A 27,690-nucleotide genomic window follows, 5' to 3' on the forward strand; every position below is an offset into this window, starting at 1 on the left:
CCCAAATATCTCCCCCAAAAATTAAGTTGAACTTTCCTGGAGTATCCAATACAAAAATATGATGAAGTCAGTGTAGGTAAACATTTCAGACACATGAAGAATTATATTAACTCAAAGCAAAAACACTAAGTTAAGTCTCATTATGGGAGTACTTACCAATAAAGGCTACACCTCAACAGAGATTGATTAAAATTGCAATAGGCCTATTATTTTCCAGGATGTGGCGCCCTCCTGTGGCTGCTGTGGAGGACTGACATTAATGTGAAACACAAAATAACCTTAAGAAGTAATTTCAGTAACACAGTTGTGCAGGCAAAACATGGGGGAAAAAAAGCACTTTACACAGTTCAGATCAATTTCTAACGATATATATATATATATAAAAAAAAAAAATCACATTCACAAATGCAAATGGACCAAAACGATTTCACACACACACACACACACACACAACAACTGGAAATAGAAATTAGACACTTTATTTAAACACTGAAGAATATTAAAGCGATGAAAGCAATTGAAATTTGAAAATCAGTAAATATTTTTTCTTTACTGCAATTTAATCGACACCGCCATGTTTGTAGTTTTTGCTGTTGTTCTTGTTGTCGTGGTTTTGTCTCTTTTTTCATTTCTTTTTTTATAAAACTGTATAATTGTCTTTGCTTGAGATAAATGGATTGAATCTGATACAAAAACTTAAATAAAAAATAAAATAATAAAAAATATAATAACCAAAGTGAAACCCAACGGAAGCCCGCCGGTCCTGTTGGGGCGCTGTTACAAACACTAACGGACATTTCCAGAAGGACGGACTCGCTGTTCGCTGCTACCGGAAGTACGACTGTTGTGTATCCGGCAGTTAGCCTCGTCCTCGCCGTTGATGAAACGATGGCCAGCAATTCAAAACAACCACCGAAAATTGTCTCCAAATCATCTGCGGGAGGCGCCGGGGCGGCGGGGGTCGGCGGTGGCCCCCCGATAATGCCCCTCGCCTCTCCGCTCATGGGGAAAAAGAAGAAGCCGTTTCTGGGGATGCCCGCTCCGCTAGGCTACGTCCCCGGTCTGGGCAGAGGGTAAGCTAACATGCTTAGCTAGCTTACTAACTAGCATACAGCTTTCTAGCCAGTGAGCTAGGTGTTAGTTAAATAAAGGCTTTGCAAACTATTTTGTATGTTTAAAAGCTTGTGTTTGCAGCTGTGCTAAGGTGAAAAGACATTTTAACAGGACTCAACACCTAATAATGCATTAGTTATATTAACTTCCCCAAAGCCGTTAGCTAAATAAGCAACGTATGTTGGTGTTATGTTTGCATAGATTTGATATCATCCCTCTCCTGTCACCCTACACTCTTTATTCTGAATACATATGTTTAATTTTTTTATTTCCCACTTGTATATGGTAGTTATTTGATTATGCTAGTGTGTTATGTTGAATTGTTACCTTTTTATTTATTTTGTTTTGTGTCAGTTTGATGGCACCAGAATTTTGTTTTTCTTAATATGTGTCTGAATAATCCCATAACGGGTGGGCCGTGTTGAAACAGCCAGAAACGAAAGTAACCATCTCATTCATTCATTCATGCATGCATTCATAATGCCAAGTAAACTAAGTTAGGCAAGGCAAGTTTATTCATATGGTACATTTCAACAACAAACCAATTGAAAGTGCTCTGTATACAACATGAAAAGCATCAAGTCAAGGTGCAAAAGAAAAACATTATTAACGGACACTTTAAAGCAATTCACTAAGTAGCTAGAAAATAGAAAATGAAAAGTTAAAATACATTTAGTCAGGTTCAAAATACAAGAATAAAAGTTACAGTGCACTTAAAATCAATAAAGATACTTGAATAATAAAAGTGGTGTAATGTAAGAAATGAATGAATGATGAATGTAATCAAAGGCAGTGGCAAACTGAAAAGTCTCTAATCTTGATTTAAAAGAAGTGAGAGTTGGTGCAGACCTGTAGATTTCTGGAAGTTTGTTCCAGATATGTGAAGCAGAAAAACTAAGCGCTGCTTCTCCATGTTTAGTCTTGAGTATAGGGACACAAAACAGTCCTGTCCCAGAAGACCTGAGAGGTCTGGGTGGTTCATAGTGTAGCAGAAGGTCGGAAATGTATTTGGGCCTTAAACCATTTAAAATTTCGTGAACCAACAGTAGTATTTTGAGGTTGATTCTTTGCCGGACAGGAAGCCAGTGTAAACACCTCAGAACTGGAGTGATGTCATCTACTTTCTTGGTCTTAGTGAGGACTCAAACAGCTGTGTTTTAAATCAGCTGCAGCTGTCGGTTCAATTTTTAAGGAGATCTGTAAAGATACAGTTACAATAGGCAAGTTAAACTAAAAACTGGCAAGCACTCCATTATTAACTGCACTGATTATTGTCTGACCCCTCATACTGACTTATGAAAGTGAATTTGAAGCCTGACAGTTTGTTGCAAATAGAGCTGAATGCAAAAACCCATATTGATCACATAACTGCTGGTATCTTGCTGGCAAACTGTGTGGCTGACAAGTTGTCAACAATTGAAAATGATCAAAACACTGTGTAAATGCATAGATAAGCATGTCAACTAACAATCTTGACATGGTTATGCGTTGAAAATTCTAGTGCTTATCACAGTCTGTGAGCACATATATGACATTTAAATTAATTTCTACTCTGTAGTGCAACTGGTTTCACCACTCGATCTGATATCGGTCCTGCTCGTGATGCCAATGATCCAGTGGATGACCGACATGCCCCTCCAGGGAAGAGGACAGTTGGGGACCAGATGAAAAAGAACCAGGATGATGATGATGAAGATTTGAACGACACGAACTATGACGAGGTGCCTATGATTGAACTGTCTGTGGCTTTTGTTTAATGTTAATTTGTTGTGGGGCTGTTTGTGAGGACTTCATTCATTCATTCAAGATTTCAAGTTGTTCAGGTGGTAACTCTGTCTGAGTGGTGATTACATGATTTCTTCAATCATTCTAATTGCATCATGATGCCTTTTTTCTTGTAGTTCAATGGTTACGCAGGTAGCTTGTTCTCCAGCGGGCCCTATGAGAAAGATGACGAAGAAGCAGATGCTATATATGCAGCATTGGACAAGAGGATGGATGAAAGACGGAAAGAAAGAAGGTTACATAAAGATTAGTCTATTTCCAACCTGAGTTTACTGGAACAAGCATGTCCTTCTCAAGTGTTACACAGTATATGTTTCACAATATTTGCTCTTGATGTTGCATGTAAGTGTATTTTGAATGCTTTCCTGTTGATTCTCAGGGAACTGAGAGAAAAGGAGGAGATAGAGAAATACCGTATGGAGCGACCCAAAATCCAGCAGCAATTTTCAGATCTAAAGGTACAATATTGCATATGAGTTGCAAACAGTTGCTTTTCTTTTCCACCTGTGATCACACAGAATTTTCTCTAACTGGATTTTCGAGGTTGTCACAAGTGGAGTTGGGGCTGTGTAAAAGTTTTGAAACGGTTTGATATGAAGTCAAACACCAGACCTGACAGGTATAACAAATGTAACCAGGTGTCATTGCTCCTGAGTGGGACATGATGACACCGTGTCCCAGCTTTAAAAAAGCAGCAGACTATTGCATAGCATGATGTAACATTGGAGCTCTCTGTCCACGCTGAATCGATTAAATATGCACTTCATGTACTTCATGTAAACAAAGCACATAAATATCAGTTGTTTGCTCGAGATCAGCCTGGATAAGTAACCACTTAAAACATGAGCGTGTAGCCTACTTGCTGTCTTCTTTGTAACAGTGCTTTTTTAAACAGAAAATACACTTTTTATATTGTTATATTTAATGAAAATGACATACAGCGTAGCCAACAGCAAGTAGCCTAGCTTGTTATTTGCGAGGGTTATTTAGCGCACCAGAAACTTTCAGCTTCCTGGTGATCTTTCTCCAGCCACCTTCCACTGTTTTTGTAGTGAAATAAGAAGATATTGGGAGAATAATCCCTCATTTCACCTTATATGAATCAGCTGTTTCTCATCTTTTGTGATGCTTTCAAAGTGAGTGGCAGGAACAAATGTCGTCCGAATAAAGTCACAAAAGCACCACTGTGTTGCTCATGGTTATTTAGGTCACCTCTTTTGTGGGCTTCAAATCCAATATGTTGCCATGCTGGTGCTGTTTTAGTTTTCTTGCTATGTCTCCTCTACTCACCCCAAAACACATGAACTTAGTTGTAAACAAACACCATGTGCGTTGCTCTGCCCCTCACATCTCCTTAAATATGATCTCACAGCCTGTAACACACTTGTGGCTCCATTAGTCCGTCTATAAACATAATAATGAGTTGATCACATTGTCATTTTGCTGATTACTAATGCAGTATATGTTTGATTTAGCAGCATGATGCCATCAGCACAGGTTGCTAATTTAGACTACTTTTTAATTCACCAGAACACATTATAGTGACATTCAGGTTCAGCTGTTGTGCAAAAAATCAAACCAGTTTAAGCTCAAGTGGACCAGGCCTGCAAAAACATAAATTGACCTAACTCTAGTCACAGGACAACAGCAGTATGCTGCTTACACTTTGTTGCAAAGAAACCATATGTCTTTTTGCTGAATCAAAAAGAGGAGGGAAAGCTGCGCTCTGACTCAGTCATGATTTATTTATTTTTTTAATTTACAGTCCAACCTGATAACACCTCTTGACTTCATAGCACTTAAAATGATCAGAGAGAAATTTCAACAACATTGCTGACATTCCAAGTTGATTCACAACTCTCTGTCATTCATATTTATTTTCTCTTTTCCATCTCTTCACAGAGGAAATTGGCAGAGGTGTCCGAGGAGGAGTGGCTGAGCATCCCTGAGGTGGGAGATGCCAGAAATAAGCGCCAGAGAAATCCCCGCTATGAGAAGCTCACCCCCGTCCCCGACAGCTTCTTCTCCAAACACCTGCAGAGCGGAGAGAACCACACCACTGTTGACCCTCTGCAAGGGGTAAGTATACATACATATACGCATACTTGCGAACACGCATCCACATACTGTAGATTCATAGAAAAACACACATCACTGAAAACATGTGATGTAGTTTCAGCCTGCACCAGCAGGTGTCAGGATATCTCATCGGAAACATGCAAATCACTTCAACTGTGCAATTAATACAGTTTGCAAATGCTCCTGTTTTTTCATGCAGTCATGTGATCTCAGTGGACCTCTCTATAGTATTTGAGTTTTTGATAAATACTGTGATTAAGAATGAGTATAAGTATTTTTTTAAGAGGTTGTAGAGAAAGCAAAAACAAACTTTGTAATTATAAACAAACATGTATTAAGTCATATTTCTGCTAAAATTAATCACATGACAAATGGAAACATGGTCTGTTGGTTGAAATGTTGTCAGTTTTTGCCATGTACATATTATTTGTAGTGAATTTATTACCATAAATTCACTACAGAGTAATAATTACCCCTGCAGCATATGAGAGTCTCGTTCACGCTTAGATTTTTCACAGGTATCATTTACAGTGCCGAGAAAAGTGTCATATGATCTAGGTCTATGTTTCAGAAGCCTTTTCACCATGTTGTAACAAAGTTCTCACAGACACTATAACGCTCCTTTCCATTATCACTTTTTTTTCCTCTGATAGCTGGGAGGTCTGAACACACCTTACCCAGGAAGCATGACACCAGGGACAGGAGAGCTGGACATGAGGAAAATCGGCCAGGCCAGAAACACACTCATGGATATGAGGCTCAGCCAGGTAACTAACAAACATCCTTTTCCCCGATCAGTCGTGAATACTCTCGACTTCGATGCTGTCGATACACAGGATTCATTGTTTTCTCTTACTTGTGTCGGCCTTTTATCAACCCTCAGGTGTCTGACTCAGTGAGCGGACAGACAGTGGTGGATCCTAAGGGTTACCTGACAGATCTCAACTCCATGATCCCCACACATGGAGGAGACATCAGGTAGAGACACACTAGTGACACAAGAAGTTTCTAGGGTATATTTGTGTTTATAAGTTGTGTGTGTCTGATGGTTTATCTCTGGTTCTGCATGTCCAGTGACATCAAGAAGGCTCGTCTGCTTCTTAAATCGGTGAGGGAGACCAATCCTCATCACCCACCTGCTTGGATTGCTTCTGCCAGGCTGGAGGAGGTGACAGGCAAACTGCAGGTGGCCAGGAACCTGATCATGAAAGGCACAGAGATGTGTCCTAAGGTAAAGGATGGAGGACACAAGTATTTTAAAGGTCTGAGCACATGTGCAAATAGTTATGGTCGTCTATCCAGATCATAGATTGGGTAAATGTATTGATTTGTTTGTTATTTTTGGTTGATGTTTTACACTCATGTTTGGAGGAAAGACTAGTCGCCTTGCCAGCTGTTAACTTAAATGAGATAGTACTGTCCAGTTGAGTTGCAGCAGAGAAAATGTTCCTCGTCCTCCTGTTGATGTAAACATTTCTCTTTGCCCACCAGAGTGAGGATGTGTGGCTGGAGGCAGCCAGACTCCAGCCCGGCGACACAGCCAAAGCTGTGGTAGCCCAGGCTGTCCGCCACCTGCCGCAGTCCGTCCGCATCTACATCAGAGCTGCAGAGCTGGAGACAGACATCAGGGCCAAGAAAAGAGTCCTCAGGAAGGGTAAGGCTCCCAGATAATATCAGTTTTAACAACGTATGATAATATATATTGCACATTGTGAGGATGTCGAAAGTTGATGTTTTGACAAGACTTGTTGCTGTTGTGTTGCTACCAGGAGACTTTTGTGTGCCTTATCAACTGTGTGTACATGAATGAATACGTAACGATTTCTCTGCCAAAAGGAAGACACTAATTTCTGCTGGGCAAAGTTTCAGAACAAGTCTCAATCTATCCAGTGTCTCATAAAACACCCACACAGACATTCCCTGCACACACCATTGCATAGGGACGATTTCATAAGGGTTAAATTTGGCAGCTGTGGTCCTGGCTTCTCGTCAAGGCCAGGCACGCTGTTTGAACCACGGTGTCAGTGCCCTAACACGCATGCATGTACACACAATAATACTTCCCAGCAGCATACCCCACTGACAGAGATGGATGTGGAGCTTCCTCTGTGGAAGAGCTCTCCCCGCCTCTACATGTTCAGTTGCCTCTGCTCTACTTTTCTCCATTACACACAAAACAATCCCTTCCCATCCAGACAATATGGAACTTTACTACTGTTGCAGGAAATGTTGTTTGGTTTTATTGCTTGTGTGTTCAGTGAAATCTTAAGTGCCTCCATTTCCTTTTTTGCCACTGTATATGATGTGTTGCCAGTGTACACATACTAAGTATTAAAAATGTTGCTGCTGATGTGCCAGAACTTGAAATTGTATAATATATAGATATATATATAAACAAAGAGTTTGGAATGGGAAGGTCCAAGGATTAAAATCTTTGTGTTTGCTCACGTACTGTATATCACTTGGAATTAAAGTGTCAATGAAATGACTTAGCAGTTATGTAATTTTTACCCATGTATAGCCCTGGAGAATGTGTCCAAGTCAGTGCGATTGTGGAAGACAGCTGTTGAGCTGGAGGAGCCAGAAGATGCCAGGATCATGCTTAGCAGAGCTGTGGAGTGTTGTCCTACCAGTGTGGAGGTACACCTAGCACATGCTGTCATTTCTGTTTTTCGTTTCCCCGACATGAAACTTTGCATGTAGGACCAATGTGATGCGACACACAGCAATGCAACACATGAAGCTTTGCACTTATCTCTACATCTAATTTTGCCTCTCTGTCTTCTCCAGCTGTGGCTGGCACTGGCCCGGTTAGAAACGTACGAGAACGCCCGGCGTGTCCTGAACAAAGCTCGAGAGAACATCCCTACGGATCGCCACATCTGGATCACTGCCGCCAAGCTGGAGGAGGCCAATGGCAACACTCAGATGGTGGACAAGATCATTGACAGAGCCATCACATCTCTGCGCGCCAACGGTGTGGAGATCAACAGAGAGCAGTGGATACAGGTGTGTTCATGCAGCTTTGCAGTTTCATTGAGAAATAAAGGGACAGAGAAGTTTCCTGCAACTGTTTATGGCAGAGGGAAACTTCCTCCACTGAATAAATATTTGATTCCTTAAGGTCACAAGGAATTGATGTACATAAATGCTAAAAAATTATCAAGGTCTTCAAAAGAGGACAGAGGCCTTGCTTTAAAGATCAAAGGTCTTACTGCTATATTGGTCCCCTCATATGTCATACTTAAATAGAAATTAAATAGAAAATTAGAAGTGACAATTAAGTGGAGTTTAAAAAGATCATTCTATATTCAAATTGCCACTGTCAGGGTCTTTAACAGCAGTCTAGCGCTGAACAGAAATGTTTTTATGTTGTAACTGATATTTCAGTAATGTAAATAAACACTGGGGTATGGTTAATATGATCAGCCTTTAAAAACAACATTGATATTTCTTCACTTAGATCATAAACACTTTGTAGTAGTGCTGCACGATTAATCTAATCGCAATCGCGATGTCAGGCTGTGCGATTACATAACCGCATAAAAGGCTGCTTTTGCGATTTACTGTAAATAAATGTTAACGTGTGTGCCTGTGAACGTGACTGCCTCTCCTGTGGTGTGTAGAGATTGTTGACACCATACCCACAAGCTATCCTAGTGTGTGCAGCACGTATGGTCAGGTGACCACCCGGCGTGCAGCAGGGATCAACGTAGACACTGAAGAAGAGCATGAGCACGACCAAGAACAGGCTGAGTTGGTGGCAAAAAATAACCCAGCGTCTATTATATGGCGATACTTTGGATTCAGGTACGGCGATGTTGAACAGAAAGACGTGCTGTGTAAAAGTTCAAAGTTAAAGTCACCACATCCCGCGACAACACGACCAATCTATATCAGCACTTGAGACAGCACAGAGAAAAGTACTAAGCATGCATGCGAGAGAAAGCCGAGCAGAGTAACGTTCAAGACAGAGAGACAACTGAAAGCCACCAGAGCATCATACAACAACATCCAATCACAGTTACGCAAGCATTTGTAAGTGTCAAGGGGAAATCATGGACTCCATAACAAACTATGTAATAACAAATGAAAAATTGAGCAATTTTGCTCGGCTTCGGCCCACTTGACACGCTGCTGTGTTGTGCTATGGCGTGCTGGAATTTGTCATTTACGTGACAGCGCCTGAATGCAACACAGGCTCGCGCCACTTTGTGTACAGGGCCATGCAGCCCTGTTGTGTGAGAGCTGTGTTTGACTGTGTCCAGTCTGTTGATGGTCATTTACACTGTCCATAACAATAACTACAGTACAGGCCAAAAGTTTGGACACACCTTCTCATTCAATGCGTTTTCTTTATTTTCATGACTATTTACATTGTAGATTCTCACTGAAGGCATCAAAACTATGAATGAACACATGTGGAGTTATGTACTTAACAAAAAAAGGTGAAATAACTGAAAACATGTTTTATATTCTAGTTTCTTCAAAATAGCCACCCTTTGCTCTGATTACTGCTTTGCACACTCTTGGCATTCTCTCCATGAGCTTCAAGAGGTAGTCACCTGAAATGCTTTTCCAACAGTCTTGAAGGAGTTCCCAGAGGTGTTTAGCACTTGTTGGCCCCTTTGCCTTCACTCTGCGGTCCAGCTCACCCCAAACCATCTCGACTGGGTTCAGGTCCGGTGAGTTTGGAGGCCAGGTCATCTGCCACAGCACTCCATCACTCTCCTTCTTGGTCAAATAGCCCTTACACAGCCTGGAGGTGTGTTTGGGGTCATTGTCCTGTTGAAAAATAAATGATCGTCCAACTAAACGCAAACCGGATGGGATGGCATGTCGCTGCAGGATGCTGTGGTAGCCATGCTGGTTCAGTGTGCCTTCAATTTTGAATAAATCCCCAACAGTGTCACCAGCAAAACACCCCCACACCATCACACCTCCTCCTCCATGCTTCACAGTGGGAACCAGGCATGTGGAATCCATCCGTTCACCTTTTCTGCGTCTCACAAAGACACGGCGGTTGGAACCAAAGATCTCAAATTTGGACTCATCAGACCAAAGCACAGATTTCCACTGGTCTAATGTCCATTCCTTGTGTTTCTTGGCCCAAACAAATCTCTTCTGCTTGTTGCCTCTCCTTAGCAGTGGTTTCCTAGCAGCTATTTGACCATGAAGGCCTGATTCGCGCAGTCTCCTCTTAAAAGTTGTTCTAGAGATGGGTCTGCTGCTAGAACTCTGTGTGGCATTCATCTGGTCTCTGATCTGAGCTGCTGTTAACTTGCCATTTCTGAGGCTGGTGACTCGGATGAACTTATCCTCAGAAGCAGAGGTGACTCTTGGTCTTCCTTTCCTGGGTCGGTCCTCATGTGTGCCAGTTTCGTTGTAGCGCTTGATGGTTTTTGCGACTCCACTTGGGGACACATTTAAAGTTTTTGCAATTTTCCGGACTGACTGACCTTCATTTCTTAAAGTAACGATGGCCACTTGTTTTTCTTTAGTTAGCTGATTGGTTCTTGCCATAATATGAATTTTAACAGTTGTCCAATAGGGCTGTCGGCTGTGTATTAACCTGACTTCTGCACAACACAACTGATGGTCCCAACCCCATTGATAAAGCAAGAAATTCCACTAATTAACCCTGATAAGGCACACCTGTGAAGTGGAAACCATTTCAGGTGACTACCTCTTGAAGCTCATGGAGAGAATGCCAAGAGTGTGCAAAGCAGTAATCAGAGCAAAGGGTGGCTATTTTGAAGAAACTAGAATATAAAACATGTTTTCAGTTATTTCACCTTTTTTTTGTTAAGTACATAACTCCACATGTGTTCATTCATAGTTTTGATGCCTTCAGTGAGAATCTACAATGTAAATAGTCATGAAAATAAAGAAAACGCATTGAATGAGAAGGTGTGTCCAAACTTTTGGCCTGTACTGTATGTCAGGTCAGGTTAGTGCCCCCCTAATATAATGTAGGGGAAACACTGAATCAAGCCAGAAGATTCATGTTACCATTTATGTATTATATTGTAATCGCAATCGCAAATCGCGATATTGTCCACTCAAATCGCAATCGCACATTTTTGTCAAATTGTGCAGCGCTACTTTGTAGTATAACTCCTCAATTACAGGTTAAAAAATGACTGATTGTCCCTTTAAACCTTGGTGTTGAGTGACTAGAGAATGCGTCATATGATTTGTCAGCTTTGATAGCATGCCAGCATACTTTGGCAAAGCTGCTCTCCACTATTTCATCTGGGCGCAACAGAATGCATGCCAGCGGTGTGACTGACATTTTGTTTAGTGCATTTAACAGTTGTTTTGCAATCCTTTGCTGCAGTCCCTTTACACGTTGGGGGTTTTTTGCCCTTCACTTCCTAGCTTTTTCTACCTCTGGCAAATTATGTGGTTACTGAGGTAGGTTTATCAAGGCCATTTGCCAGAGCACTCATCGCAACACCATCAACAGATGCACTTTAAAATGATGGGATTTGGCAGTTCTTGAAAGAATCCTTTTGTATGTGGGACCCTGAGTTAGTCCTTTGTTCTGCCCAGAAGAATTATCTTTGTCAAGACAAACTCTCATAACAGTCTGATTTTCTGTAAACTGTGAGTCATTTATACGGAAACAGGTTCATTGAGAGGTTTCTGGTCTCAGTGGTAGAAGACATTTTTCAGGTGTATTTATCTGCTTATAAATCACTCCATTATTCCAGTGAATTAGCTGGCGACTTTATGAGGGTCAGTGATTCACAGCCTCTCTTAACTCTCTTGCGTTCTCCTTCTGTGTACCACTCAGAAGTCCTCCTAAATGTTTCTTCTTGTCCTACAGGATGCAGAGGAGTGTGACAAAGCAGGCAGTGTAGCTACCTGCCAGGCTGTGATCAGAGCTGTCATAGGGATTGGCATTGAGGAGGAGGACCGCAAACACACCTGGATGGAGGATGCAGATAGTGTGAGTACCAATTTTTTCACAGAACACACTCAAACCCTTACGCCTAGACAGGTCAGTCACACACTTGATGTCAGAGTTCAACTTAACTGAGATGCTTGTCTGTTATGTTTCAGTGTGTGGCCCATGGAGCGCTGGAGTGTGCCAGGGCAATCTATGCCCATGCTCTGCAGGTGTTCCCCAGTAAGAAAAGCGTCTGGCTTAGAGCGGCCTACTTTGAGAAGAACAACGGCACCAGGTGACCAGATTTGGCTTCTAAGCACAGCAAACAGCAGTAGCTAAAATATGACTAAATTACTTCATGTATATTTGTTAATGTTTTAATCTAGAGTCTGTTGGTAACATTCTGTTTTTCTCCCCTTTACCTCTCATGTGCTTAATCAACTGCCACTGCGCTCCTCCCCTCCATTACTCTTCGACGTCTCATTGCATCTCCCAGGGAGTCTTTGGAGGCCCTGCTACAAAGGGCAGTGGCTCACTGTCCCAAGGCAGAAGTCCTGTGGCTGATGGGCGCCAAGTCCAAGTGGCTGGCTGAGGATGTGCCCGCAGCCAGAAGCATTCTCGCTCTGGCCTTTCAGGTGAGGTTAATATTATGCAAACTTTGACATGTTTATGTAGCATCCATGCAGGCCTGTGTCTAAACTCTGTTTTCCTCTCCAGGCTAACCCAAACAGTGAGGAGATCTGGCTGGCTGCTGTCAAGCTGGAGTCTGAGAATAACGAGTATGAAAGAGCCCGTCGACTGCTGGCCAAGGCTCGCAGCAGTGCCCCAACAGCAAGGGTGAGTGTGTGCGTGTGTGTGAGTGGAAAAGAAAGAGATTTCCCTATTTCAAGCTCTCAGGAGGATCCAGTACAAACAAAGAGAGAGTAGATATCCACACAACTGATCTGCCTCTGTCTCCACATTTTGATTTTGATATATCAGTGTTTATATATATATATTGGTGTTTGTTGGGTTTTAAGCAAGACTAAAAAGAGATTTTAACCAAAAAAAAGTGTTTTCTCCTTAAGATTGATGGAATAAACACACAAAGACTTTCCTGGATGTTAATTTGTCCAGGGGATGATTGCTTGTGTATTTAAACTGCTCTCTAACGGCCCTTACACGACCTTCTGTACCAGTACCGGAGGTTTGTTTTTCATTATGCAATATTGGTATGAATAGAGCTGTGACCCGTGTTTTAGGGTTGGCTTGATTATCAGGTTTTTTTATTCTTCTCTGCTTTAACGCCAGTGTTTAATAGTAAGTTAATAGTGCATTGCACTCTACAAACATGCTGTCTTCCTCAGGTTTAGACTTGCCAGGTTTCTACACCTCAAAAAAGTCAGCACGTCTCAGGTTGACAGATGCCGTCAACAGTGCTCTTAAACGATCACTCTTTCTATCAGGTGACCTGGCTGCACTCCCTTTAGTTATCTGTATTGTTTCTGCTGACAGATATGACAAAGAGGGCCTACTTTAATGTAAGCTGTACTGATTGTCCCGTCAGATAAGACAACTGCATGCTCTTAATTAGAGCTCTATGAAATGTCATATTTATGTTTTCACGGCTGCAAGAGAAGAGGCCGCAGGCATTATGATTTTGGGCTGTCCATCAGATCATCTGTCCCATTCTTGTGAAACTGATTGAACGTGATATCTCAAGAATGCCTTGAGGTACTTTCCTCAAGTGTGGCACAAATGTCCACCTTGACTCAAGGATGAACTGATTGGACTTTGGTGTTCAAAGGTTAAGATCATTGTGACCTCACTAAACACGTTTTTAGCCGTAACTCAAGAATTCATATGCTCATCTTAACAAAATTTCACACAAATGTCTAATAGGATAAAATTACGAAGTGATGACATTTTATAAAAACAAAAAAGGTCAAGGGTCAACTTCACTGTGACATCATAATGTTTTGCAAAAACACTTCTGGGCATTATTCAATGTTATAACTGAGGAGCAGAGGGGGAGACATTTGGTCAGATACTGAGTTAGTGACTCTAATCTCGAGTGTCCATCTTGGAACTGTACTGCTGGGTTAAAGATGTGTATGAAGCATCCATGTTATAGAATATGTAGCAACATCCATATTTGAAACGTTATCCACCAGTGCTGTCAGTAACATCAATTTATCAAAACATTTTGATTCTGAATATTTGAAACTGTTTCAGCACTCATTTTCTGGAGTATCACTACACCTCTACCAGCTGTGTTTTCTTGTTCTCGCTTTGTGTTACTGTTTACTACAGTCATGTTGCTGCTCTCAGCTACTAACCAAGAAATAAAACATCATTGTTGTCATATTATAGCCTTGCTATATTTGTTTTTTAAAATGAATTTTAAATTTTATCCCCTCAGTAGCCCTTTTTAGATAGGAATTGTGCAAATTTGCAGGAAAGCCCAATCAGTCTTTTTTCAGCATTGGCAGTATAAAAAACATAAACGGGGAGTGCGGCAAAATGCCGCCTGCCTACTTTTGTTTATACAGAATGCACCTTTTTCGGGGCAATGGGGGGCGTGAGCAAGTAACAAAACGTGTGGCTCGGCGTGTGACGTAAACAGTGACGTGGGAGGGAAGCCGCGACTAGTCAGGCGGCGATAGTCAGGCGGCGATTCTCTCGTAAATCGGCCCATTCTTCACCGTCCCCATCATCTGGCGGTTAATGGCCTCTTCGTTTGCGAGGGCAAGGAGGGCACGCAAATTCTTTGTCTCCTCAGTTGCTCATCTTTACAGTGTCTGTCAGGTTTGCGTTTCCCTCTTGCTACTAGCTGCTCACTATCAGCTGTTTCCTGTTTATCCACCGCCAGTGGCTCACATGTGTGGCGTCATCAACAGCTCCCCTTACAAGTCATCAACAGCCCCTCCCGTTGCGGAAGGCCGCCTCGGTCTGTTTAAACTAAAAGGGTTCTACTATGACTACCCTGGGTAGTTGAGGTTGGGCGCCTCGGATCAACACGCCATTCCGCCTCTGTGTGTATAAATGCTCGCAGCTGGCCGGCAAAACGGCCCAACATTCGTGGAAAATCTGGCAGTGTAAAAGGGGCTAGTGTCCGTTTTTCGTCATGGTATTTAAAATGAGAATGAATATCTGTATTTTTCAAGGTATTTTATCGAAGTTAGTAATTCCAGTATTTTGACAACACAGTTGTCCACTTGGTACTTAAAACATTTGAAAGCTGGTGAGGAATATGTGTTGCATAATTGGAGCTACAACAGAAGTATTTCAGACTTCAAGGATTTTTATATGTTTGTTATCTCTGCAGGTGTTTATGAAGTCAGTGAAGTTGGAGTGGGTGTTGGGAAACATAGAGGCTGCCCAGGAGTTATGCACTGAGGCCCTGAAACACTACGAGGACTTCCCCAAACTTTGGATGATGAGAGGCCAGATAGAAGAACAGTGTGAAAACATGGACAAGGCCAGGGAAGCCTACAACCAAGGGGTGAGGCTGGGGAAGTGTTTGGGGCGAGGGAACCAAGGGAATTGAACTTTAAAGTGCATTTTTGATCATACGTGTTTTTGATTGAAAAAAAAAAAGTGTTTCCCTAATAACTGGCAAAATAAATAAGAGGTAACTGACCTGTTTGTTACCACAGTTGAAAAAGTGTCCCCACTCTGTGGCCCTGTGGCTGCTGCTGGCCCGTCTAGAAGAAAGAGTGGGACAGCTGACCAGAGCTAGAGCAATCCTGGAGAAGGCACGACTCAAGAACCCCCAGAGCCCTGAGCTATGGTGAGGACAAGAAGCACTGCAATCAAAATTATGAGACAAAACTGACACAAATGTACATCTGTGCCTCTAAAATGATATGTTTGTCATGATATTAAAGGTTGGAGTCGGTGAGGCTGGAGTTCCGGGCCGGACTGAAGAACATCTCCAACACACTGATGGCCAAAGCCCTGCAGGAATGTCCCAATTCAGGTAAGACTATATTCCTGCTGTTAGGGGAAGAACTTTTCTATGCCCTGTCTTTCTTTCACAAACCGAGAAAAACAACCTGTTTTACTTTGGCCTGACAACAGATCTGGCAAGGGTCAATGTATTAGACCTTAAAAGTCCAAAAATTGGAAATCATAAGGTCTTTTTTTATATATTAACCCCTGAATTTGTGCAGCAGGACACATAGTGTGCCACAGCAGCAGAATTCTGTTTTTGTCAAATGAAGGGTTTTATTTTAGCCAAAGCTAAGCTAATGTTTACCTCTATATAACCTCAATATACTTTCTTTTATTATACCAGCTACAACCACCTGATTGGAAAATGCTTGTCATGTATTTATCATACTCAACTGTAGAGAGAAATCAAAATTGCACATGATCTTTTAGTCACAGTCACAAGAGTTGCAAAATAAGTTAGATGGGAGTGTTTGTATTGTCAACAACATTCCTATTGTTCAGGTTGCAGATTGGACTTAAATACACAAATATATTTTTTAAATACTCCATGTACGTGTCCATAATGTCAACTTCTGTTTCACTCCGTTTCCTTCCTACAAGGTATCCTGTGGGCTGAGGCGGTGTTTTTGGAGGCCAGGCCCCAGAGGAAGACTAAGAGTGTGGATGCTTTGAAGAAGTGTGAACATGATCCCCATGTTTTGCTCGCTGTAGCCAAGTATGACAGCATCTTTTCACTTTTTCCCCACTGTCTGTCTCAGTAACAAGCTCTGCTCTTGCAAATCTTTATTATATCATATTATCTCTTTACAGTTCATTTAGCAAACCTTAATCCTTACTATTTATCTCAAATGCAATCATGTGCACACATTTTAGATTGTTCTGGAGCGAGCGTAAGATCACCAAAGCCAGAGAGTGGTTTCTGAGGACAGTAAAGATTGAGCCAGACCTGGGAGATGCTTGGGCTCTCTTCTACAAGTTTGAGCTGCAGCATGGCACAGAGGTAAGGATCTCATTATTGTGTCTTTCCTTATCTTGGTGTAACACTTGTGCCACATTCTGTGTTGGTCAGTGGTCATGTTTACATCAGCGTCTTGTCAAGTTTACATGGTTTCATTTTGATGGAGGATGACAAATGCATTCTGCTGTCAGATGCAAGTTCAGTTAATACAGCTTGGTTTCTACCTTAGAAAGGTTCTCATATATTTTACCACTAAAACAGTGCATTGTTAAGAGCTGATGTGGACTGAAGACAACACTACTGAGAAGTATTTATACAGAGGAGTACAGCCAAAAATAATCTATTAGCAACACATTTTCTATCCTGTCTGTTTTCCTTAGTTGTTGCGGAAGTTTTCTTTCAAAGTACCAGGTTTGTGAAGGCCCAGACACGCCAAACCAACATCAACAAACTAGTGGCAACAAAAGCCAACTGTTACATAGCCTCACGTTTCCGTTTCTCTTCTCGTGCACTGAGCTGAACCGCCAATCAGAGTGATTTCACCCACCGATGGGCTCATCATCGATGGCATGACATTGACCAGTGGCCTGCCATCGGCTTAGTGTGTCAAGGCCCTAAATTGATGCCTCTAGTTACTTTACTGGTTACTTAGTTACTGTGCTGTGCATAAACATTACAGTGGTTTCAGACATTCTGTCGGTGGCAGTGAAGATGTGTTGATAAACATAGTTTGTTAGTTTGAACCACAGATGAACCAATTGCTTTCGCTCATTCATAAAGTCTGTAGTCACTCCCAGAAAACTACATGTGTGTGTCTTGTGGATGCATTGTGATATGGGTATCTAACCTCACTGTTCTGTGCCCATCAGGAACAGCAGGAAGAGGTGCGAAAGCGCTGTGAGAATGCGGAGCCCCGCCATGGAGAGCTGTGGTGTGCCGAGTCCAAACACGTCCTGAACTGGCAGAAGAAGACAGGAGAGATCTTAGCAGGGGTAGCCAGCAAGATCAAGAACACGTTCTGAGACTGGGGAAATTTGGACTGAAAACACCTGGAGGACTCTGGCAGTCACCAGTGTAGCGGGAAACAGCTATGGACATGCTCAACTATTGTTTTCTACCAGGACTTGCCCATGTGCGGCAGATGCAAAGTATTTACACATACCCTCACACCTTTTTCAAGGTTTATTGTTTTATAAAATTGAAACACAGTTTGTGGATTTATCAAGAGAAAATTACAATTTAATGTCAAAGTTGAAACAAAGCACCAATGAAAAAACTCTAGCAGCAGTAGTAGGTTTGCGGATAGTTCTGTGGAGCCATTTCTACATAGCTTTGATTTCATGTTTGAGGTATTTGTCTTGCTGGGAAGTACTCCCATATCCTGCCTGCAGACTGCTGCAGGTTCTTCTCATTTGACCCAGAGCCTGCATCAAAGAAGAACCCCCACACTATGAGGCTATGGTTGCCTCCATTGCTTCACGGTGGAGTGTTTCTGGGCGCGTGGCTTGCTTTGCTTGCCTCCCCAAGAATTGTTTAGTAGGATGGTGAAAAGTTCAATTTCAGTCTCATTAGACCACAGAACATTCCTCCACTTTCTTTCAGCCTCCCACATGCCTTCTGGCAAACACTAGCTCAGATGTTACATGAGCAGTTTGCTTCTCCTTGCAACACAAGCTGCACCTGGTGAATCACCCGGGCAACTATTGTTTGAATTTTTTCCGAATAACTAAAGAGACACACCTACTCCACTGAGGCATGAATCTGTAAATCAACCTTTAGCACAGTTTCTGAAGGCAAAATGTTAATATGTGGATTCATGAATTAAATGGTTGCATTAGTGTTGAGCGTGCAACTGTGTCCTTAAGCTTCTGATGTATGTACAGCTCCATCAAAGTTATACTGTGTAACTCATCACATATTGAGCATCTCAGTAACTTTCATGCACAGTATCAGATGTGTTTGGAATGTTCCTTTGTCTGTGCAAAGTAGTTTTTGCCCTGAAATCGAGCTGATGAATTTTCCAGATGTGTATGTAACCTAAACTTGCCTGTGTGCTGCTTGTTAGGTAGTATCAATTAATTTGAGTGCAGGTGGTACATGAGGCAGTAAGTATTGGCATTGAATACACGTCTGTTAATGAGGGAGCAGAAACAGGTGATGTAAATACAATATTATAAATACATTCATGTAAAGAAGGGCAATGTTATGAACGTAACCACCCCCTGTTAACATCTTAGCAGACTGTCTTTGCAGCTTTAATTTCATCTTCCGACAGCTTTCAAGTGGTCGGTCAAAACCATACTGTAACCAGCACCTGTGTAAAATACATGTCACTGGTCTCTATTGTTTGGCTCTACTGTTAGTCCACATGGTATTTTGTTTAACTGCTCCAAGAGCCACTGATTCATGTAGACAGAAGTGGCATGCGACTATGTTTTAGAGCACATCCACTGGTCACTCCTTGGTTACACACAGGTTATCTGCCTGCAACATACAGTGTGAATTCTGACAATAAGTGGCTGCACCTGAATGATGTAGGTGTGTTAAAGTAAATGGGGTCAAAGGTTAGAGGTAAACAGTTGATTTGTTTTATATTTGTACCAAATTAGGATGACTTTGTTGATTTGTTTTCACTTTGACATTAGACTATGTTTCTGCTGGCGAGTGTTAAAATTATGATTTCATTTGTTGTTGTGAAAGTTGTAAAATAAACCTGAACATTAAAGGTCCAGTGTGTCGGATTTAGGAGCATCTATTGACAGAAATAGAATGTAATATTCATAGCTAACAGAGCGCGTCTTCTTCCACAGTGTCTGCTATGTTGTTCTACGGTAGCCCAGAGTGGACAAACCAAACACTGGCTCTAGATGCTTGGCTTGCTGAAGAGTTCCGGTTAGTTGCAGTGTGCAACTTCAGAGCTAGATGCCACTGAACCCCACACACTAGACCTTTAAATAAGCACTGACAGAAAGATATACAAAACATTATCAAGAAATTGTTGAGGAATTTTATTTTCATGTCCAGATTTGACTGTTTAGTCGTTGTATATAAACTCCCTGTCAGGGATTATTACTAGATTTCTCATGTGGTATTGACAATGTGCTTTTTACATAGCTTTTTTGAAATGTGTTGAAATACTTTGCAGGCATCCAGTAAACAAAATAACACAGTTTGTTGCACAACTTCCTTTATACAATGCTTTGTTGTGATCTGATTGTCAGACCGAATCCTGTGTGCACAATAAGTTTTGTTTTTCCAGAAATTTCAGGCCAACAGTTGTACCCACACTGATCCTCCCATGCCTTTCCCATGCATGCTCAGCATTTTTGGTTCTGTCTGGTGTTTAATGTAACTTTGTACCTGTTGATTTGCCTGACACCAGTGTATATCACTGCATTATGCTCTTAAAGCACAGTTTCATGAGAGCGCTGTTTCTCTGTGGCTCAGGGGCTCCATGCCCTCTCATGCCACCCACTCTGAAAACAGATGCGCAGACGGCGCTTTGCATAAAAACTTCCACTCAATTACAGCCGCTCTTCACACCACTCCTCCCTCGGCATCATGCCTTCCCAACGAAACCGAAAGCATGAATGCAAGTGATTGATTGCAGCAGTTGTCCTTGACTTGATCGGACTGGAATTTGTTGAAATTCTAAGCCCAGCGCCAGCAATCCATGACGGGGACCGAAATCGGAGCAGCAGAGACTTTAGTGATGTTAGAAACCACTGAGCACCACATCGGAAGTCTACCCGCCATCGCGTTAACCTATCCACCAGAGGAAGTTTAAAAATACTTGGGGGGGGGGGGGGGGGGGGGGGGGGTGACGGGTGACGGGTTTGGTGACGATGCGTGCGGCTGGATCAGGACTAATTCCTTGGATCTCCCTGACACTGACAGAGATGGCTTTGCTTGTCTGAGGATCCCGCAGTAGGACATGATAAATGGTAAGTGTGGTTTTAACCTATGGTGCGCAATTACGCAGCAGATGCGCTGATGAAGGAAATTACTCAAGGTTTAGTTGCTGATTATGAAGTCTGTGCGCACCGCTGTGCTTTAAGTGCACTGTATTCACACTGGTCATTATGGCATGTGGTGCAGACTGCTGGAAACCGACGGATGCTTTTACGCAGGTCAAGCTGTGGCGCACTATGCGTCCGAGCAGGAGCCACAGCTGAACACTGACATATTTTTGTTTTTCCTTATTTTTTTTCCTGGACTTTTCCCTTACGTAATATGTATTATAACACCTCTCTCTTTTATAGTGTCTGACCGGAACTCTACTCCGTAGTGTCCTGGCGGTTCTCTTGTTGGCCAACGCTTGTGGTAAACGTAAATGTAACTACAGAGAAATCCTGGACTCCTACAGAGAGGTCATCTTCGTTGAGCTGCAGAATCTGGTATGAGGACATTGTTGCACGTGTGTTTTATGCCATTATGTGCATCTTATGTGTGACTTTGATAGATAGTATTTAATTTATCTGATCTAAATGTCAAGTCATTCAAGTCAGCTGCAGCTGTTATTAAACATGTGGGAGCAATGCTTGGATATCCAGTGACAGCTGCAAAGTTCCAGTATTTGCAACTATCTTCACTTCACCAGTAAAGCCACCATCTGCACATGTTTTCCACTTTTGGATAAATCCATATTTGCTTGTTGTTTTGCAGAATTTGACTGGCTCAATCAATACCTCTAAAGTGAGAGACCCCTGTCCCTCAGGAAAGGTAAATGGCTTTACAGTATATTCACTTTCAGCACCATGGACAGGGTAGTAATGACTCAAAACAGGCTTATTTGTCCAGATACTGTTACACTGTAGGTTTCACAAGAACCTGACAAGATTTGGCAAATGCAAAAGAAGCTTTCCTCTGTGGGAATTATGAAGTGTAACTTAAATTTGTTGCGCAGTGCCATCCAAAAAATTTAAATGTAGTGTCACGTTATTCACTCTCTGGGCTGCTCTCCCATGGCAGGCACGTCGCATCCTGGTTTCCATCTATGGTCTGACACAGCAGGCGCGGTGTCAGAGGGGTGGCAATCAGCAGTCTGACCTGGAAAAGCCACTGGAGAGCATGGAGCGGCTCATCATTCACAACTGCAGCCCTGATTATCTGGTGAGGAGACTGTAGAGAGATGTATTCTTCCATTTCTATTGGACAAATATATATTGATTTTCCATTTTCCCCACAATGAATAAGGACACACTGAAGAGCAAAACAAAACTGCTCTTCACAGAAAAGGATATCACACTCCTTACCCCATACAGAAAATAAGAAACAAACAAAGATTGGGCTGGGGAAATGGATGATCTGTGATCTTATCTGATTTAAACAAGAATGCATAAACATCCTTAAAGATGTGACCTTGAAGTGAACTATTAAAGCATTTTGCTGCTTAACAATTCTTCTTCTGGTTGTATGCTTTCAGGGGAAGACAGCTTTTTGTTCAGCTGCCCAGAAAATACGAGGAAAGAAGAGAAAAAGGATGAGGTTAATCAAAGTTATCAAGGCACTGATCAATTGTTGGCAGAAACTTCAGAGTGTCTCCATGCTCTCAAAGTAGGAAATGCTATGTCTCTGTGGTTCCTGTGAGACTGTGCTACTTTCAGGTGAATTTCCATAAAGTTCACCGCATCAAACAGAGGATGACTGTACTGACTGTATTTAGATAGCTGTTGTTGTTTTTTTTGAATGCAATGTCATGACTGTTTACTGTTGTCAAGTTCTCAGTGTTTTGTGTGTCAAAACTATACCAGACTTTGCATGTCGGTATTGCTCCTTGTTTCATGAAATAGTTTTATAGTAACCACAGATAAGCTAAAAATAAAATATCCACAATGCATTCCAATACTTTCAGAATATGCACATTTTCCAAAGTCTCTCTTGTTGTAACAAGCATTTTTGTCTTTGTAAGCTACATGTCACTATAACCATGAAATGTCTGTCATTTATGTATTTTTGATATATGCAGTATAATAAAACAAACTTTTTTAAATGTCTGATTTCTACTCATATGAAGTCTTGGTATTATTATCATTATTATTATTATTATTATTATTATTATTATTATTATTATTGAAGTACACATGTAGTTTTTAATTTAATTTATTTTTTATATTTTTAATTTATTATTATTATTATTACTACTACTACTACTACTTTTACAGTAAGTGTATTTATTATTGTAACAAACTACAACCAGGCAGGCAACAGGAGATTACAAAACATTAAAGTAAAAAGTAAAATAATACATAAATATATATTTTTTTAATTTAATTTTTTTTTTGGTCACACTTCGCCTTTTTATTGGCGGTTGTTAATAAATAAATAAATTTATCTAATGCTATAGTCAAGTTAATCATATATTTTGGAGTGAAATAAAAGCTGCACTCATAGTAAACAACAACAACTTTGTGCCTAAAGTAGACTTCCGGGTAAAGTCCGTTCACTACAGATGCGGAACACTTGTAAAACAGCCCTGTTTCCGCCCGGAACACTAGACATGTTGCACGACGTCGACCAAACGATTTTCTAACGATATGAAACATCAACAAGGTATTGTAACGGACAATAGACGTTAGTAATATTGACAAATATACACAAATGTATGTTTAAAACGTCATTTAAATGTTTTATTTCCGTAATATGTTCTCGTTTACGTTGTTTTTTAGAGACAGATAAACTGCGTTCATTCAAACATTTTAAAAACACAGCATCACTCGGTGTTAACTGTCGGACATAATAACATCACACACTGTGTTGCCTGGCTTGTTTTAGTCAGTAACGTTAAGTCAAGTAGCCTTTGACAGAGCAGACATGGCCGCCAGCAACAGTGTGGACATGGACCCAGATGTTGCTCTGAGGCTGTTTGAGGAGGGTGCTACCCTGGTGCTGCTGGGTGTCCCTCGGGGCACAGAGCTGGGGATTGACTGCAAGAGCTGGCAGGTTGGTCCCCGCTTCAAGGGTGTGAAGATGATCCCCCCAGGCCTGCACTTTCTCCACTACTGCTCTGTGAACTCTCCAAGCTGTGGAGGAGAAATTGGCCCAAAGACAGGCCTTTTCCTCACTCTCAAACCCAGAGACATTCTGCTGGCCAACTGGGATCCCCAAAAAGAGGATCTGGACTTCTCAGCCTCCCAGAATGAAGAGGAGGTGAGTCGGATCAGGGCCACCTTACGAGACCTGGATCCTCACCTGGGGCCTTATCCGTATGAGGTGATGAGGAAGTGGGTGTCCCTCACTGACCGTCTGAGCGAGGAGGTGGCCAATAACTTGCAGCCTCTTTCAGGTCGAGTGTGTGCCTTCAGCGACGTCATCCCCGAGCTTCAGCTCAGACACACCAAAGACAGGGCGGAGCAGCCGAGGAATGACACAGCCTGCCAGAGCATGAAAGAGGGGCTCGACAGGCTCCCCAGGATGAAGCAGAGGGAGGGAACGGAGCTGCGCTTCTCTGACATCCCCAAGAAGACCTACCCTGCTGGAGCTACACCAGCAGAGATCACCCAGTGCAGCCTGGACCTGAGCTATGCTCTGGAGACTGTGCTGGAGAAGAACTACGAGCTGCAGCCTCTCAACCTGCTTGGTACGTGTCAGACATACTAATATGAGGTCATCAAAATAGCACATCATTACATTTCTGTATAAAACCCTAACCACATTTTGTTTCTTCCCTCTCAGGTGAGATGCAGTTTGCCTTTGTGTGTTTCCTGATTGGAAATGTTTACGAGGGCTTTGAGCACTGGAAGAGACTCCTTGCTCTGCTGTGTCGATCAGAGGAGGCGATGCGAAAGCGCAAAGAGCTCTATCTGGGGCTCATCGGCGTGCTTTACCACCAGCTCGGAGAAATCCCGCCTGACTTCTTTGTTGACATCGTGTCTCAGGACAACTTCCTCACCTCCACACTGCAGGTACACACTGGTGTAAAGTACACACAAATGACAAGGATGTCAGTAGGGGCATTATCTGGATGCAGAGACGCAACATTTGTTCTGAGCTTCTTGTGGTCTATAAAACGCAACTTAAGTGGTACAGTCATCTTAAAATATTCACAAGTCAAACCCTGGTATTTTAAAGATCACGGCTCTTGTTTATCAGGTGTCTCAGGAGTAGCAAGGCAGTCCTGCCTGTCCTAGATTTCTCACATTGGCACACACTTAATCCCACTCTTTGGCATTATCTTTCTTAACCTAGGAAATAATATGAGAGCTGTCTCAACCTGTCAGGAGTTCCTAGGAGGTGAAAAATTTAAAAACAATTAAGTTGGTGTTGAAATAAAGGATGTCAAAGCAACACCTAACTTAGTGTTGTTATTAAGGATGTTCACATTCACAATCACAGATCATTACATTGTTTGACTTATTTCCTCACAGGACTTTTTCCAGTTTGCCAGTGGACCCGGTGTAGACGGCACGCTGCGTAAAAGAGCGGAGAAGTTCAAAGCCCACCTGACCAAGAAGTTTCGCTGGGACTTCGATGCAGACTTGGACGACTGCGCCCCGGTGGTGGTGGAGCTGCCTGAAGGTGTGACAGTGGACTGAGATTTGATGATGGACTCAGTGTATACAGTGGAACCGTGAGTGGGAAACTGAGTGATCTGACAGCGAAGGAGACCAGTGAAGCTTGGTGTTAAACACTAAAGGTTCTCAGAGCGCCAGAGTCCTCCAAATGACCACACATTCTCAGTTCAGTAACACCAGTAGTGCTCTAACAGTGTGTGTTGATAGTGTTACATGTGGGCTGTAAAACATCATCTCATATATGTACACAATTTGTACTCTCTTGTGGAGAAATCAAACATGTCATCCTTAGTGTTCAGCTATGGCAGGAAGCAGTATACTAAATGTCAGTGCTGCCCTCCGGTGGTGATTTTTGCTCAGTTCAGAGTTGTCTTGATAGTTCATGAACCCCAATTGCAACACATTTATTGCCAAAATCTACCACCTAGAATTTATTAATCTCACTTTAGTTACAGAGTTTATTAATGGCTGTGCTAAGAATTATCTAGACAATGTCATACACAAAGCTGTTGTCTTCATCAATGCTGGAGAACTTACATGTTTTGGATGGATGAAGACACTCAGAGTATAACCTAAATTTCACCAAACCTCTAGAAGAATTCTAGACATGCAGGATTTTGCTTGAAGAAAACAAAAGTATAATAATGCATGAAGGGCTATACTGAATATTTCAATTTTTCAAAGCTTCATTGAAAAAATTGACACTGGAATTGTAAATCAACATTTGAATGCTGCCCCTAGCTTTTTTATTTCCCTGCATCACGCTGTTTTTGTAGGATTGTTTTCCGACTCATGATCCAAACACTTCCAATAGCTCCAGAGTGTTGTAAATTCCAAAATCAAAAATTTATTGGAAAAAAAGAAATAATTTCAAAAATTAATGACATGTTCTTATCTAACAAAAATATTCTGCTTTAATCCATACTTGTTGGAATTTAGCCTTTTAAAAACATTTTCATTGCGGTCAAAAAACTGTTTGTTCTTCTCCTTCCTGCACAAAAAGGGAGGAGTGTGCCTGTATGAATAGGGTGATCCAGCAGGAGCTGCTCTAACAATATTAATTAGTGAACACTCACTCATTTAATCCAATTAATTACTTTATTTGAATTCATGACTTTGGATTTTTGGGTGATGCGTCTTCCTTTGAAAACCTCAATAGAAGCTTCGCTTATGAAAAAAAATGGCATTTAGCACAGCCCTAATTTCATTACCATAGTGGTTCTATAACTCTTATATTAAAAATAAAAAAAATGCTTTATTGATAAATCATTTTTGTTGCCACAGTTTAGAAAATTACGAAGCCATGGTTTCTAATCAAACACAAAGATCACATGAGTATTTTCTGTAGAACTTTTCTTAAACCAAGTTTTATATGATTTATTGTAATAAAATTCCCTCGAATAAAAACACTTTTGATAGAAAATAGCCCTGATGTGGTGCTTTGTGTCAGTGTCATTGCGCTCTATTCTCCACTAGATGGCGATCATGATCTTTTTGAGAAGTGTCACAACTTCATGTCTCTTCCTGAGGATCTTCATCATAAATGTACAAGTGTTCATTTGCACAGAAGGAAAAGCTTTTGTTTTTGTTGCTGGAAAGAACCAAGTTCTGGTTGGACTTGGCAGCGAGCTCTCTGCACAGCATGACTGTCAGGGTGGAAATCATCTTTAAGCTTTTTCTGATCTCCGCAAAGATGATTTGTGAGAAATAACAGGTGGAGGAATAAGTCTGAAGTGCACAGATGACAACTGGATGACATAATTAAATGCAATTTATCAGCTCTGTGTGTGTGTGTGAATGTGTGAGTGTTCCGTCTTTGGCAGTGACGGATGGGGACAGGCCTTGTGTTACCCTGTTGGTCCATCAATCCATTCACTCATTAATTTCCCCTCCGTCCTTCCTGAGCCTTTTTTGCTCTCCAGCTGGACTCTGCTTTGACATGTCTCGGCTCCATGAACTCATCAATAACCATAAAAGCTGCTGTGAAAAGGACTAAAGCCGTCTAATGTAATTATGTGAATCAATAGAGTCTGGGCCTGCTGATGGAGCTCCAAATGCCAACGCAAGAAATCCATTCTCTTCCCAGAAGACAGATGGTATTGTGAAATGGATGGTAATGCTAGGCTTTACGATGAAAACTCCCCCTTTTGAAAATTTACGCACAACTTAAAAGAAGAACAGTTCTGTATTTGTGGTCCGTTCTGGGACCACTGGGGCCCTGTGCTGGTTGTTATTTTCCCTTCGAATGCAATTAGATAGAGAGAATGGCTTGGAACACATGGTGGAAACATATCACAGCATAACATGGATGGAAACGTACGCCAATTATCTGTAGATTCATTTTCCTCTGCAGGGATTAAGTACTGTACATTGTCAGTGAAGACAGTTTTCAGAAATGACACTGTTGGGAC

The 27,690-nt window shown here is 41.7% G+C and overlaps 3 protein-coding genes across 3 annotated transcripts; all 3 read left to right on the forward strand.

Annotated features, from left to right (window-relative positions):
• Positions 1-841: 841 nt before the first annotated feature.
• On the forward strand, positions 842-19,936 carry prpf6 (PRP6 pre-mRNA processing factor 6 homolog (S. cerevisiae)). The gene is made up of 21 exons (XM_033629656.2): positions 842-1,073; positions 2,672-2,834; positions 3,015-3,133; positions 3,278-3,356; positions 4,801-4,977; positions 5,631-5,744; positions 5,861-5,955; positions 6,052-6,208; positions 6,469-6,631; positions 7,499-7,617; positions 7,768-7,986; positions 11,810-11,932; positions 12,046-12,167; positions 12,369-12,507; positions 12,590-12,709; positions 15,180-15,356; positions 15,511-15,644; positions 15,742-15,833; positions 16,409-16,523; positions 16,682-16,808; positions 17,636-19,936. Exons 1-21 carry the CDS (start codon positions 889-891, stop codon positions 17,786-17,788), a joined length of 2,892 nt encoding a protein of 963 aa, XP_033485547.2. The 5' UTR covers positions 842-888; the 3' UTR covers positions 17,789-19,936.
• A 623-nt stretch (positions 19,937-20,559) lies between these two features.
• Positions 20,560-22,765, forward strand: LOC144464141 (uncharacterized). The gene is made up of 5 exons (XM_078169958.1): positions 20,560-20,710; positions 21,029-21,163; positions 21,432-21,488; positions 21,738-21,878; positions 22,192-22,765. The coding sequence occupies exons 1-5, from the start codon at positions 20,708-20,710 to the stop codon at positions 22,324-22,326; spliced, it is 471 nt and encodes a 156-aa protein (XP_078026084.1). The 5' UTR covers positions 20,560-20,707; the 3' UTR covers positions 22,327-22,765.
• A 670-nt stretch (positions 22,766-23,435) lies between these two features.
• Positions 23,436-26,125, forward strand: aar2 (AAR2 splicing factor). The gene is made up of 3 exons (XM_033628121.2): positions 23,436-24,345; positions 24,441-24,670; positions 25,133-26,125. The coding sequence occupies exons 1-3, from the start codon at positions 23,580-23,582 to the stop codon at positions 25,298-25,300; spliced, it is 1,164 nt and encodes a 387-aa protein (XP_033484012.1). The 5' UTR covers positions 23,436-23,579; the 3' UTR covers positions 25,301-26,125.
• The last annotated feature ends 1,565 nt before the right edge of the window (positions 26,126-27,690 follow it).

Source organism: Epinephelus lanceolatus, chromosome 8, assembly GCF_041903045.1.
Source record: "Epinephelus lanceolatus isolate andai-2023 chromosome 8, ASM4190304v1, whole genome shotgun sequence".
In the NCBI taxonomy this organism is placed as follows: domain Eukaryota; kingdom Metazoa; phylum Chordata; class Actinopteri; order Perciformes; family Serranidae; genus Epinephelus; species Epinephelus lanceolatus.